Source organism: Elaeis guineensis, chromosome 13 (assembly GCF_000442705.2).
Source record: "Elaeis guineensis isolate ETL-2024a chromosome 13, EG11, whole genome shotgun sequence".
Taxonomy (NCBI): Eukaryota; Viridiplantae; Streptophyta; class Magnoliopsida; order Arecales; family Arecaceae; genus Elaeis; species Elaeis guineensis.
Window position 1 is genome coordinate 135239 of NC_026005.2, and position 14367 is coordinate 149605.

At 36.2% G+C, this 14367-nt stretch overlaps 1 protein-coding gene and 1 pseudogene across 8 annotated transcripts; both read right to left on the reverse strand.

Annotated features, from left to right (window-relative positions):
• Positions 1–214: 214 nt before the first annotated feature.
• On the reverse strand, positions 215–14070 carry LOC105060927 (2-succinylbenzoate--CoA ligase, chloroplastic/peroxisomal). Of its 8 annotated transcripts, none has more exons than XR_012136250.1 (12): positions 13843–14068; positions 12444–12516; positions 10561–10732; positions 9857–9955; positions 4385–4482; positions 3880–4073; positions 3633–3760; positions 2780–3183; positions 2439–2647; positions 1605–1744; positions 639–716; positions 215–480 (listed from the first exon to the last, which is right to left on the reverse strand). XR_012136250.1 is itself a non-coding variant. In XM_073247514.1 (11 exons), the coding sequence occupies exons 1-10, from the start codon at positions 14043–14045 to the stop codon at positions 1621–1623; spliced, it is 1704 nt and encodes a 567-aa protein (XP_073103615.1). In that variant the 5' UTR covers positions 14046–14068; the 3' UTR covers positions 572–716; positions 1605–1620. The 8 variants fall into 8 exon arrangements, 6 of the variants coding, with proteins under 6 accessions (XP_073103615.1, XP_010943117.1, XP_010943116.1 ...); XR_012136249.1 differs by having other exon boundaries at positions 580–716; XM_073247514.1 differs by lacking the exon at positions 215–480 and having other exon boundaries at positions 572–716.
• LOC140853217 (uncharacterized) lies at positions 5361–7935 on the reverse strand (annotated as a pseudogene).
• Positions 14071–14367: the final 297 nt, after the last annotated feature.

Consider the following 14367-nt stretch of genomic DNA (forward strand, 5'->3'; position numbering starts at 1 on the left):
GAGCAAAAAGCGACCTAAAGATACCCCCTTTGATAGAGCCCTAAATGGCTCAAATCTAGGCATCTAATCAACTACCCGGCCTAACGAGCTACCATGCATGAACCCAGCATCTAGCATCCAAAGCTCATGCAGGTCAGCCCTTCACATCGCTTTGGGAAGGCAATACAATGCGATGGACTTCCCATCAGAGTAAGCATCACTTCGAGAAGGTGAATCAACAACACAAAAACCATGCTTAGCATTTAATACTGCTTGTACAGGCTTCCAGATCGAACTAGATAACCTGACTCAAATCCAACCGGCTCATTCTATTATCTTCATCTAAGCTGAGGAGAATAACTCAAGCTCGAAAATGGGAGAAAGTGATATGGCTTGAATTCAATATCCACTCAAATCAAGCTTCGTAGCTCGGCTAACCAATGGCTAAGTGGCATGTAGCTTGCTGGCCGAGGGGTTCTGACAAATTTGAAACCACGCGATCTAGAGACACCAGAAAGAAAGTGTATAACCATTCAGGACAACGGAAGGAAAAAATATGACTGCTTCTTTGAAGACAAATTGCATTGGACACTCACACACCTCTCTATACAAATCAAACTAAGGGACCCTAGGTAAAAGAACTTTCATTTTGCCCTTAGCTCATTGTTCGTCTTCTCGTACTTTCACATGAATGGCAGTGAACAATGCTTTTTTATTGGAGAAACTGAGAGTTCACCCTGGAAAAGTAACAGTGGGGTAAGATGCCATTGCTTGCTCAGCTTTGTTGAAACAGATTTTTTTTTTTTAATTCAAGTTGATGGCAAATGCCTAATTCCTAGTAACTAGTTCAATGAAAGAGTATCTCTCAAAATACTTGCCAAGAGGTGCTGCACCCAAATCTATCAAATCTTGCTCCTATGGACAAATTTTTTTTTTCTATAAACACGGGCAATCAACCATAAATATTGGAGAGTCAGAAGACGCCCATTGCTTGTGCAACTTCTTTGAAATAGAATATTTTTTTTATGCAAGGAGGCAGAGGAGCATGCCTTAAGTAATCAATTTACTAAAAGTTGCAGCATTTCTCAAACCTAATAAAACAAAAGATGCTATATCAAAATTTTTGATATGCAGATGGTTTGTCAACTAAAAATTAGTTTCCTGTGAGCCAATTATAAAACATTATAATTGTGAAACATGGCTAGCAAAAGTCATGATTGCGAAGCTGTTGAGGACAACCTAAGAGATACCTAGTTTTCACATATTTTAGAGATTTCTACGAATAAATAACATGGCGTGCCAATGCCAATTTGTGTGTGAATCATATGCATCAGTTAAAGATGGCCTTTTAAAGGCTTTTGTCGAATTTGCTTCTAAATTTTCTGGGGTCTTCCAAGTTCACGTACAAAACTAACATATGATGATCTATTAGCCATCTTGAGCTGAGAAAACATCAAAGCAATTTCTTCAAATTTGATACCTCCAGATAGTCCTAGTGCTGAAAGAAACAATGGGTTGGCTGTCATGGAAAGTATGTATCAGAGGACTAGAAATGCCCATATTGCATTTTTATATGAAATGTCTGTTCCTCCTAGCATCAAAATCAGGTGCTTCAGTCTGGGTACCTTGAGACTCATGAAGTCATAAGTTGCTATGACGTTGCATGTAGGACACTACTTTTCTTATCTCCTCTCTTTTTAGTTTCCCTGTGCTGGTAACTGGAAATGGCTTCCTCCATGGTATATAAGCCTTTGGTATCTTGAATCTGTGACAAAATTAAGGAGTAAAGAGAAAGAAAACCAATTATTCATGAGTGCGCTTCACCCGTTTCAAATGGTAAGCAAAAACTAAATTTGAATATGTAAAATAAAATATATAAAAAAAAACAATTTATAAAGATAAAATAGCTCTCTACAACAAATCCCTGAAAAGGCTAATTTTGTATACCAGATCATTAGTGAATTAGAAGAGGGAGGGGAAAGTTAAAAGCAAAGACAGGATAAATATAGTTATGGAGGTGAACATGGATGAGGAGAGCATTTTCATCTGTTAAAATAGAGATTTGTAGTTACCTCTTTAGTGCACAACGGGGGAAGAGAGAGAAAGAAAAACAAACTACTGCAGGAAGAAAAAGAAAGAAAAACAAACAACCGCAAGTTACTGCATTAACAAAATAAATAGGAACAACAATAACCTCAAAACTTCCATCTGAGAAATGCGATCTTAATAGGACCGTGTTTTACCCAACAAAATACTAAAGAAAATAAACAAAAAGGTGTCCATTCTCTATGTTTCCTAGATAAGATATAAAGAATTTTTTTTCACTACTTTATCTCATTAAATACTTATTCAGCTATAAATAATTTAAGAGGAAAAATGATCTGAAGCTCAAATAGCCTTGAAATTTCAAATCACAAGTTTCATTCAATTTCAAAATATAATTTGCAAATGAAGAATACCTGCTTAAATTTCCTTTTACACAGTAGTTATGGAGGATATCAGTTGACATTTGTCTTTTTTCAGGCAAACATTTCGACTTTTGATCAACCCATTCCCAATCATCCCTTAGGGCAACACAAGCAACTACCTTCTCCGTTAGGCGAAAATCAGGAATACCAACCACAACAGCACTGTAGACTCCTGGATGTTGCAAGAGCAGTGCCTCTATCTAACACATTAATAACATAATCATCTAAAATGAATAACAATATTCAAATAAACAAGAAATAATAATATATAATGCATCTTAAAAAAATCAAACACTTGGGATGTGCATTTTAAGGATTTCAAGGTCTTTTACCTCTTCAGGATAGACATTTTCTCCCCCACTCTTGATCCGATCTTTTTCTCGCCCAATGAGCCACAAATCACCATTGCGATCAATCCAGCCAATGTCACCCGTGTCCAGCCACCCATGCTCAATTGAATCCAACAACATGACCTGTGTCTGGTCCCAGTACCCAACCATCACATGCAAACCTCTTGTTAAAATTCTCCCAATGGATGGAGCATGACTGTTGTTGCCACCGCCGCTTATTCGAAGTTCAACATGAGGGGCCGGTTTCCCAACACATACACCATTCTGTTGGTGGCAACAGAGGCCTAACTCAACTTTGTGTTTAACCGGAAGCAGCTTCCCAGATTTTTGAAGTAAAGGATCATGAAGACTCAAGAAGGTTAGCGAAGAACATGCCTCTGTCATCCCTATTCAGTGAATTTAAAACATGATAGTGTCAGAAAAGACTGAAGAAGCTCAACAAGGAGCAGATTGCGATGATATATTTGAAACAAAAAACGTAGGTAAGAAAAGTTGGTTTCTCTAGTGTCTCAAAGATATGATGCACATAATTTGCCTGCTAGATTACATCTATTTATTTAATGGATAAATATCTACATCGGCTGCATTTTATAACAATTAGATGTAGGTATCTTTGAGCTCTAGATGATGCTAACCTATATCATATCAATAATGCTTGCCTCTTCTCAGAATAATTGAGAACTTTTCTATCCAAATTGAGATGAGTTTGAATAGTTGCAATAATTAAAGGATAAGTTTGTTTTCTTATTCTTGTGTTATACTGTCAGATTGTATCTTAAAATGGAAGGAAAAAAAATGCAAAGAGGATAGACACAAGAAAAGATATGAAACACACCATAAGCCGAAATAATTTTAGCATAAGGAAATAAGCAACTGGCCCCCTTCTTGAGCTCTTCAGACAGGCCACCACCACCATTAAGAATTTTGGTTACGTTATCACTGCTGATCCATGCATTTGCTTTCCTGATATCAAAACTTCAAGTCTAGTGTTCTATATAAATATAAAAAAGAGCTAAAAAATTATAAATGAGTTATTCTTAGCCTGCTACCGGGCAGCATTTTTATATGAAGTGTGTCCATACCTTCCATAGGAAATTAGATCGGCTATCATTGCAGGGACAGTGATAAAGGATGTCACACGTAGTTGTTCAATGGCTTGAAAACATGATTTGGCATCAAACTTCGGTATAAAAACATGACAACCTCCAGCCATTAGCATGGCTATGCATGAAGATATCCCACCAATATGGCACAAAGGCGCTGTATGGAGATATACCTGTAAAGCAACAAACATTCATCAGTGTTTGAGAGAGTGAAAATACATAAGCACCTCAAGTATCTGTTTGAACTTTGAAACACCTAGCCTTCAAAATCATGTCAACTTCTTTTAGCAAGTAAAATAACTATGTCCCAATTTTTATATAATAATCACTCCAATTCTGTACCTTTTGAATAAGGTAAATAGATAATATAGATCAAATGTTGGTCTATTTTGAATGGCATAGGACTAAGATGAATTTTTCCTTCAATTAATTTGGATTCGGTATAATAAAAGATCCATACCATCATTTATAAAGGAAAGCATACATCATCCTCACCATAACCAACAATTGCGACTTTTGCAAGGGATTGAACAATTAAAGCTGTGTGGCTTATAGCCACGCCCTTTGGTCGTCCAGTGGTTCCTACAGCCAGGATAACACCTCATGAGTTTTGTATTTGTCCTATAAAATATTATTACCTTCAAATGCAACAAAACAAGAATTCAACAATGTATCTTTTCATGTGACTTGCAAAAGTTATAAAATGTGCACTAGTTACAGGAGCTGTTGCATTCAATACAGCAAATTTACAGAAGTGCAAAACTAGCTATAGTGACTAGAGTAGAGGAAATCAATAATATATATGCAATATGCATGGAAGAAACATAGACAACATGCTTATGTATATCCATAACTTTATCTTTGTCTAGTCTGTACTTGGTTTACATGATGATATCTGCATATTCAGTGTATGTAGAATGTATGTTATCTATGAGAAATAAGACTGAACTCCCTGTACATCAGTATGAGTGACAAAAATTTCAAATATATCATAAAACTGGATATTTGTCAAAAAAGGTTTTTTTACAAGAAAAGGCAACGAGCCACTATGTCGTAAATCAAGGTCAGTTAAAGAATCACTCTGCGATTGGCAGAAAATCAAATAGTAAGAACTCTTTGTTCAGGTTTACACAAAAGAACAAACACTAGCATCAACAACAATATTGTGCAAAGAAGATAAGTCTTACAGAAAATAGAAAAGGTGCAAGTATTTGGTAGGGTTGAGAAGATTTAAGATGACATCATGTACATTTACAGTAGTATTATAACAAGATAAAGTGATGAAAATGTGTTGCAATGACATTTTCAATGCACAATTAAAACACTAGTATGGTGTGGACTAATAAATTCCTCCTTACCCATGAGAGTCCCCACTACGTCAGTAAATAAAGTCTCATGCTAATACAAGAGGCCTAGATCTGCTCCCAACCTCCATTTCAGCCATGGTTCCACTTGTCTAGTTATCAAAAAAATATAAGTATATTCAATTAAAATATTATTTTAATTTACTTGCCATTCACTAGAGAAAATTCTTTCCTCACAACTTTTAAATAGGCCATCTGTGTGATGTGGTAGATCGAAGTATATTTGACATTGTCTAGACATACATTTCTTGTATGTACTCTTGCTTGCCTCAGTAAGTTCCACTGATTGCTTCAGGTGCTGTTCTAAATAGTTCTTGAATTGCTAGATCGAGTTTCAGCCAGCCACTTTTGAACCAACAGATACACATTTGAGATTTCTTCTCCCTATGAATAGTTCTGTAAAGTATATCTTGCAAGATTAATAGCCATTTCATGCTGATCTTGAGCCCTTAGAAGCTTAGTATTTTCAACGCTTCCAAGCAAATAAGCATGTGTTGTTGTCTGTTCTTCCATTTGACAACAGAGTAACTTGAGCTCATGCAAGCAACAGCTAGAGAGAATCTGAAATCCTTGTGGAGAGTGGAAACAGACTGCAGCATATGGCTTGCATAAGGTATCATCAGCTCAGCCTTGGAATTTTTGAATCCCTAAAATATACCAGAGTAAGCCTTAAAAATGCCTCATTCAAACTGGTTTCCATAATCAACCATATGCTCACCACTAGCATCCAGATTTGTGCAGAGCTCTGCAGCTCCTTGAAGCATCAATGGTGCATAGGAAACATATTTCTCAAAATGCTCACCGTTGCAAGGGCAATATCACCGAAGCATGAGAATATAAGAGGTTTGACAGACCAATGAAGCAGGGAATTAGGGAGGCCCTTCAGAAGTTGACTCATGATGCCATCACAAAAGGGGAAGCCTTTTCTTCCAAGGCATGGCAGATGTCACCAATCACACCAAGATAGAGCAGACTTGATAATCCTCAAAATTTTGCAAGCCCATTTCTAGATACTTATAGAACTCTGGCATGTACTTCGCTAATTCTGGTCCGGTAGCATAAGCAAGGGCCCCCATAGCAAGCATTGGATCTTCATACACAGTGAAATTGGGGGAAGCAGAGATTCAAAGAAACAAGAACATCATCTGATCAACAGACTGAAGAATTATGGATTTTGTCTCATCCAAGCTACTCAGCTTCTAAACTATTTCTTCAATAACTGAGCTTGCAGATCTTTTTGTTTAATGGGGAGAAAATACGGGGGTAACCACATCTTTCGAGGTAGTGGGTTGCTGCCAGACTATTCAATAACTCCAAGTACAGATAGCCAAAATTTTCCTCATGATGTTATGGCCATCACACCACCAGGGTTTAGAATCCAAGTTCTTGCTTTTTCATCATCCCATCTCCATCATCGGCTCCTTCACCTAGCAACCTCAACATAACATATGTCAAGGCTAAACCAAATGTGGTGCTGTGGCTTTCTGTATGCAAACCTCAGCCACCATCTTTGTTCTGATGATGGTAGAAGTAACAGCGAATCTCCTGCTCGCCCTCTGGTGTTAAAATAGCATTTAACGCTCCAGTAACAGATAAAGCTATAATCAAGCCAGGCAAAAGAAACATCGGGCCACCATAATCCCAAGGCCAGTGCCCATCATATGCTTGGAGAGTAGAATAACAGCTAATAGACCTTCTTAAAGATGTCCATACAACTTCTGTAACATCTTCATAGTCTTCTGGCTTGGTGTTGGGGAGGTTTATTTCAAGTGGATTGTCCTTTGCAAACTGGTCTTCCTTGCCATGTGAAATGCAATTAGTGTGGCAGATGTGGCATAACCAATCTTCTTCATCAACTACCATGGTCGTATTAAAGCTACAGTGGACCACCAAGGCTTCATCTTGATCGGTATGCTCTAACTCTTCCTCGCTCAGGCCTTCCTCATCGCACTTGACTACCTGATCTTTTGCCTTCTCTTTTGCATATGATTCTTCGTCCACCAGAAAGACAAACTTTCTCTCTTGGCAGTCCGTTGCAATATAACCAAACACTTGGCACTTGATACACTTGCGAGGGTTGGAGCCAATGGTGTTGGAACAGTTTCGAGTCTTTGGACACCCTTGTCCTTCTTCTGAAGCAGTTGGGAGGCACTGACTTTGGAGGATGCTGACATCTTCAACATGGAACTCACCCAGTTAGACACTCCATCATTATACCTCAGAAAACGTGAATTACTTGTTCTTAATTACTGCTTCTTGACCCTTGATGTCAATCGGATCACATCATTCAGCATCCAACAAGGTTGGTGTTCCACGACTTGCTCAAATTCAGATTTTAGTCTTCCAAGATATCCACTATATTTTGCTCTTTGGGCTGTGAGAACCAGTCCAATTGGACCTGGTTTGGAGTGAAGTCCGCAAGACTTGCCGACTTCACCATAACTTTTCGAAAAAAAAAGGGATGAATTCGATCGGAATGGGGGAATCTTATCCCTCGCCCGATCCACAGCCATGGGAGAAGACAAGGCCAAAGGGAGTCATCTTCCTCCTTTAAATCGACTAGGAATCTGAATGCCCAAAGAACTCTAGTTTAAGGGGGGATATTGAGCTTGATTTCACGTCTATTTAAAGACCCCAATTCTTTTAGTTCTTCCTCACTAGAGATCGCCATCGTTCACTGCCCTTTTTCTCTGTTTTTTCTTCTTGACTACTGGCGGTTTAAACTAACTTCGGCCGTCAAAAATCGAATCAATCTTAGTCAAAGACAAGGTTCTAAAGGATGCTCTAAAGATTAATTGATCTATCCATTCAGTATTCTACAGAGATAAGTAATGAACAATCTTTTCGAGATATTTCATAATTTATTTTGAAAGTTAATAATTAGTCTTTGGTTTATGTGTGATTTATGAACCTGTATTTTGAACGAAAAATGATTTACAAATTTGAGATTTTTAAAATATTATGATTATTGATTTGTTATAGAATATGCACATATTGATTGAAATTATGACGTATATGTTATCTTGCAAATGTATTTTCATTTATGCATCAGATTCGAACTATCAGTGTAACTATTTTCAATAGAACCTACCAATAGGAGTTATACACTAGTGTTCAGTGGATCCTGCCAATAGGAGTTATGTACTGATATTCAGTGGATTCGACCAATGGGAGTTATGTATTGGTATTCAATGGACCTTACCAATGGGGGTTGTACATTAATATTCAATGAATCCAACCAATGGGGGTTATATATTGGTATTCAATGGATCCTACCAATGGAAGTTGTGCATTGGTATTCAGTGGACCCTACCAATGAGGCTTATATGTTGGTATTCTGATTATTGAGCTCTGATCCCGCCACAAGATATAAGTGTGGTCATAGTCAAAGACTATTGAGTTATATATAATTTATTTTGAATTGAATTTATGATTATATATGTATATAAATATTTGAAAGAATTTGATTTGCGTTAATTAACATGGAATAAATTCATATGTTTACTCATTGTATTTTTTTTAAATGTCATATCTTATAATAATATTTGAAATATCTGGTTGAGATATTCATTACTTACCAGACTATCGAACTCATTATCTCACCTTTCTTTGTAGATTCAGATTCTTGATTGCAAACATAGATACTACTTTGGGAGTGAGTTTAGATGTGAGAATCGATATTATCAATCGAGTTTAGACATAGATTTATTATTATATTTTATAGAATTATTATTTGAGATGTAATTGATGTAAAATCATTTGAATATTATTAGAATTTTGTGAGAGATTAAAATTGATTTAAGATAGTTAAATTTTGGACTTAATTTATTATTAATTTTACTGTGATGCATTGATATCGTGCATGCTTGTGGAGAGAGTTCTCCATGAGTATGCGGCGGTTATCATGAATCCTAGCTCGCGATCTTGAATCGGGGGTGTAACATATACACACACACATATATATATACATATACATACATATGTATGTATGTAGCTATATATGCATATGTACAAAGTTAGTTACACTGGGCTACTTTGAGAGCATTGACTTCAAATGCTTCCCAATCAAAACAATGAAAGACCTCCCAAAATGAAAATCAGAATTCATCATCTTTTTTTTTGAGGTCCCTTGCATGCACAATGAAAAAATGAATGATAGAAATATGGCTAGGGAGCAAAAATATATTATAAACCATATAATTTGCAATTTCAAGGCACTAAACTTTCTAACTATTTTGAAACACATATAGATCAAATTTCATCTAATTTAGAGGATTCTAAACTATAGATTAAATTGAAGCATGATATCATAGCACTGAAATGGTCCATTATTTTTTCATTTGACATATAACAAAAAGAAATCAAAAATATGTGATTTTTAGTTTTTAGACAATTTTAATATCATAATAATAATCAACAATAGATATGAAAGTATCTAACTTTAATTTCGAGAGCTCCTTCATTGTTTTTGACTAGGAAGTATCTGGAGTCAAATGCTCTCAGAAACACACTCTCCTTAAATGTATATGTGTGTATGCGCACACGCGTGTAGATAGAGAGAGAGAGATATATATGTATGGCAATAACATTACCTGAGGTAAAGCATATAAGGGCAACTTCCTTTGGTGCCCACATAGGATTGCTTGTTGGTGTGCCTTGTGAAGGCCTTTTTATGGAATCCATAAATAAAACTGCAAAAGAATGATGAATTGGATGAATAATGAAGAGAAAAGCCATGAACATACTGTTGGATACATAATCGAAAAAGTGAGAAACCAAAAATATCTTTAGATGTTGTTTGATAATTTCAAAATGAATGTAAGAATTTTTCTAAATTTTACATCATTTTAATCGTTGGAGATCTAAATGCTGCAAATAGAATTTTATCGATGATGAAATCTTGTAATTGAAACAGAATATAAAATGCTGATGCCATGTAAAGAATAAGATAACCTTAGCATTTGACAATGCTACTCTACTACCACATACAATATACAATACACAAATTAGAATATACCATTTATGAGCTCACAATTGGCATATAACTTAACCATGAGAAAATGTTGAAATTTTATTATAAAAATGAGGAATGCTGACCAAAAGGTTCGAATGCCATTGACTAGATATAGCTCAACTTAGTCAAAACTAAATTTATCATTTGCCAAGAACGTACAATATTTAAGTAAGCATCCTATAGAGAAGCAATGAAATGCTCCAATGATATTGTTAATTAGCACCATATTTTAATGTCTTAAGACTTCCATGCATGTGGACGTTTAATATGAGCAGAACTTACAACTTCTATTACTTTGAAGGCTGGTAGAAGAGTCCCCAATCAGAACATATAGCTTTAGAAATGGCAAGGTGTTGCTGCTTTGTAGTTCTAGAGCCCATGAGCTACAGCTCTCATCCACCACTAATGTCATGGGCCTTGCAAGCTCCATTGCAGATCTTGCCTCCTTAAGGGTCTACATATAAGAAGAAATGATTAGTTAGTAAATAAGATGTGCTTGTTGCACTTATTGAGGGGCTAATGGATATCTCGAATACAATGGTTTACTGCACTGATTGTTAAATATTAATTAGTGTTGTCTTTCATTAACATAGATAATCTAGCTAGATTTATTCTAACTTTTTGGGTATCAAAAATCTTCCACAATTTATCTCATAAGCAATCGAAGAATCTTTCAATCTTAATCATGAGGTCAGCTTTGCACGCTGTTTACCCTTTTTTCTAGGACATAAGCGGTTGATTTATTTTAGTGAAGCAGAATGGCCATGGTACACCCTACTGATACATGCTGAGAATATCGTGCTCTATCATTACCAAACCAGTATGTGGTACAAGAAGGTGTACTTAGCACCAATAGGCCAAACCGACCTTCATGCCGAGCATATACTCACTATACCAAGATGGCATCAGTACCTGTTTCAGTACTAAGATTGCAAACCTTGAGAATGACAGAGTTGTAAATTGTTAATATTAGGAAACAAAGATTATAAGAGGCTCATATTACACAGCATATTGCAAAAAACTTAGGAAGTCATACAACAATTTTAGCATCATTTCCACGGGTGACTCCCCACCTAATATGAAAAGTACATTATTGTTGACAAATGTCCTAAGGGAATCTATTATGTAACCATTTCCCTCTTAGCCCAGATGATTGCTGGATCGGAACCCAAATCTCTCTTATTTTTTTTTCAAACAGTATGATATCTCTTAAAATTCTCATAACATTTAAATCAGAGAGAATTTTAAGATAAATAGTTTTAGTATTTCTAAAACACTAAATCAACCTAGCATATTATCATTATATGATGATAAAACACATAAGCCTAATCTTGAATCTTTTATCAACTTTGTTCAAATATTTTCACAGTTCTTGTGAGTGTTCCGTGACACTTTAGTTCAAGAATATGCCGCAAAACTCAACAAGGACCAAAAAATTTAAAATCCTTTGGCAATTAGCAAAATATCAGATTATTCCATCTTTGGGCCACCTTCATTTTATAAAATAGGTCCTGCTATTTGATTAGTCGCTACTGCAGCTTTTGAGTGAATTAGTTGGAATAAAATCAATGGCCAGTATGTGCGATGGTTACATTTCAAGAGAAGTGTTAAAAGCTGTTATTAGTGATTTAACCACAAATAACAGACAATGACTGCAAAATAACTGTCGTTTGACAAAATCACTAGAAGATTATACTTCCAGTTTTTGGATCAAACATTTGCATGTATTCTGACATTATTCTACGAGAACTAGGATAGAAGGAAGCCCATCTGAAATCAAGGTGAGGTGGGGACTCAAATCCAATTTGCTGGTATCCAACAATTAATGGCTTTATCAACTGAGCAAGCTAGTAGGCTTTGAATATATACAGAAATATTTAGGTAAAAGGAATATTTTATGTTTTATAAACAGGATCAACTTACAGCCAATGTTACTTATATCATCATACTCAAGCGTCATCTAACAAACAGCTGTAGTTAAATATTTTTTTTTGTCACCATATGTTTGACATAACATGTGGCCTTTGAGACTGATATAACAGCAATTTTTTCAAACCATGATCGGAATTGGGATATACAAAAAAAGGTGACATAACATACGTGAGGTCATGTCTCAAAGTTCGAGCAATTCAAAAAAGAATAAGAAGAAGGAAATGACAACTTACCCAGCGGTAATTGAGGGGAGCAGCAATGCCTCCAACATATGTGACCGCAAGGAGCAGCTCTATATACCGATCACTATAACATGAAATGAAATCGATGCAAACCAATCACAGAAATGCTCCCTTAATCAAATGAGGTTTATAAAAAATAAAAATAAAACGAAATAAAATTTAAAAAAAAACTGCCTATCTGATCTTTATGAGGGAAAATAAGCACCAACTTTTTTAATGCTCTGTTTGGTTGTAGAATAGCTGCATCAAGATGGGATAGACCCTCACCCAGCCAAACATTATATGCCGATTTGAAATACTTTGGTTCTGATTATTCTGGTCAAAGCATTGCTCGGAATAACAGCCGTTAACAATGGCCTTGTGTTATGTTATATATTTAATAACAACAAAAGGGATAGCAGTAGTGAAAGCAGATCATTTAGTGTTACAAATGGCTCACTATAGCCAAAATGGCAACGATTATTTGAAATCTGCATTGTTCCCCTAACAAAATAATGTTTCTTCTCAAAAGAATCAAAATTTTCCCTCCAAAAACAAAAAGTTTGGGCCCATAAAGTCATTTATTTTATGAGTGATTTGGACACTATCACTGATATTCTTCCACTATAGTCCATGTTTGTAAATTTTGCATAAAAAATCCACTTATTGATTTTGCAGAAAAAAGTCAGATTAATTTATTTGCAGAATGATACAAATGCATGTGTTTCTAGACAATTTTGTCAAATCTACAATCTACATTGTTGCCTTAATAGAATTTCTTTTCCAAAAAAAAAAAGAAAAATCAAAATTTTCCCTCCAAAAAAAATGGTTTGTATTCGTGAACTTCGCATAAAAAATCCGCTTCCTCGTTGATTTCACAGAAAAAAGTTAGATTAGTTTATTTTGCAGAACGGTGCACATTTACATGTTTCTGGACAATTTTGCTCCAGGTCTATGTATCAGACTACCACCCTCTCCCCATTTAGACGCAGAGACATAATTATCCAACGATCCCAGACTGTGTATCAGTTTGCAAGAAAACTTAATCTTGGCCTTCCTTGCAAAATCAATAATTAGGCAGATGTTTATGCAAAATGCACTCCATATTTTTGCCATTATAAAAATGTTTAAAAATTCCAAATCTCACAGGATGGGGCACAACCGTTACAGCTACTGAAACCTTGGCCAAAGGGCTTTATTCCACATAACTCGGGACAAACTATACAAGCATTGATATTGGTTATACCGTTGCCTCCACTTGGTCATTTCAGACTCGCTTCATATCAAGGTAACTGAATAGTTTCAGAGATAACAATCGTAATTGAGAATAGGAATACTTCCAGACGCGAGGCGAGTTCCGAAAGAGAGAAGGCTTCGGATCGGGGTAATTTCCTAGCCTTACAGAGTGTACCTGTTCAACGCGGCGATGGCGACAATGTCTCCCCTCCGGACGCCGGAATCCACCAGGCCGCGGGCGAGACTGAGGACGCCGTCAATGAACTCCCCGCCGGTTCGTCGGTTGCCCCCGGCGATGGCCACCGGAGTGTCCCGCCGAAGCGCCAGGATTCGGCCGAGGCACAGGCAGATGTGCCCTTGGCCTTGGGATTGCGCCATTGTTTCTCTCTCTCTTCTTCTTCTGATTTAAAAAATTGAAGGTACCGGTATGTTATCTGTTATCTTATCTCGTTCGGATATTTCTGGCCTTGCGTTTTGACCGGCATCGGATTCGGTCCAATCGCGTTTCGGGCTCTGATCCTAAAACAACGACTCGACACTTTAAACGGTGACGGCGAAAGAAATACTGAGGATCTGTTTCACGGTTAAAAATTTTGCCTCATTGAAATATTTTTTAAAAAAATATCTAAGAAGATAACTTTTAGATATTTAATTGATCATTAAAAAAAATGATATTAGAAACATTCTTTTCAAAATAATT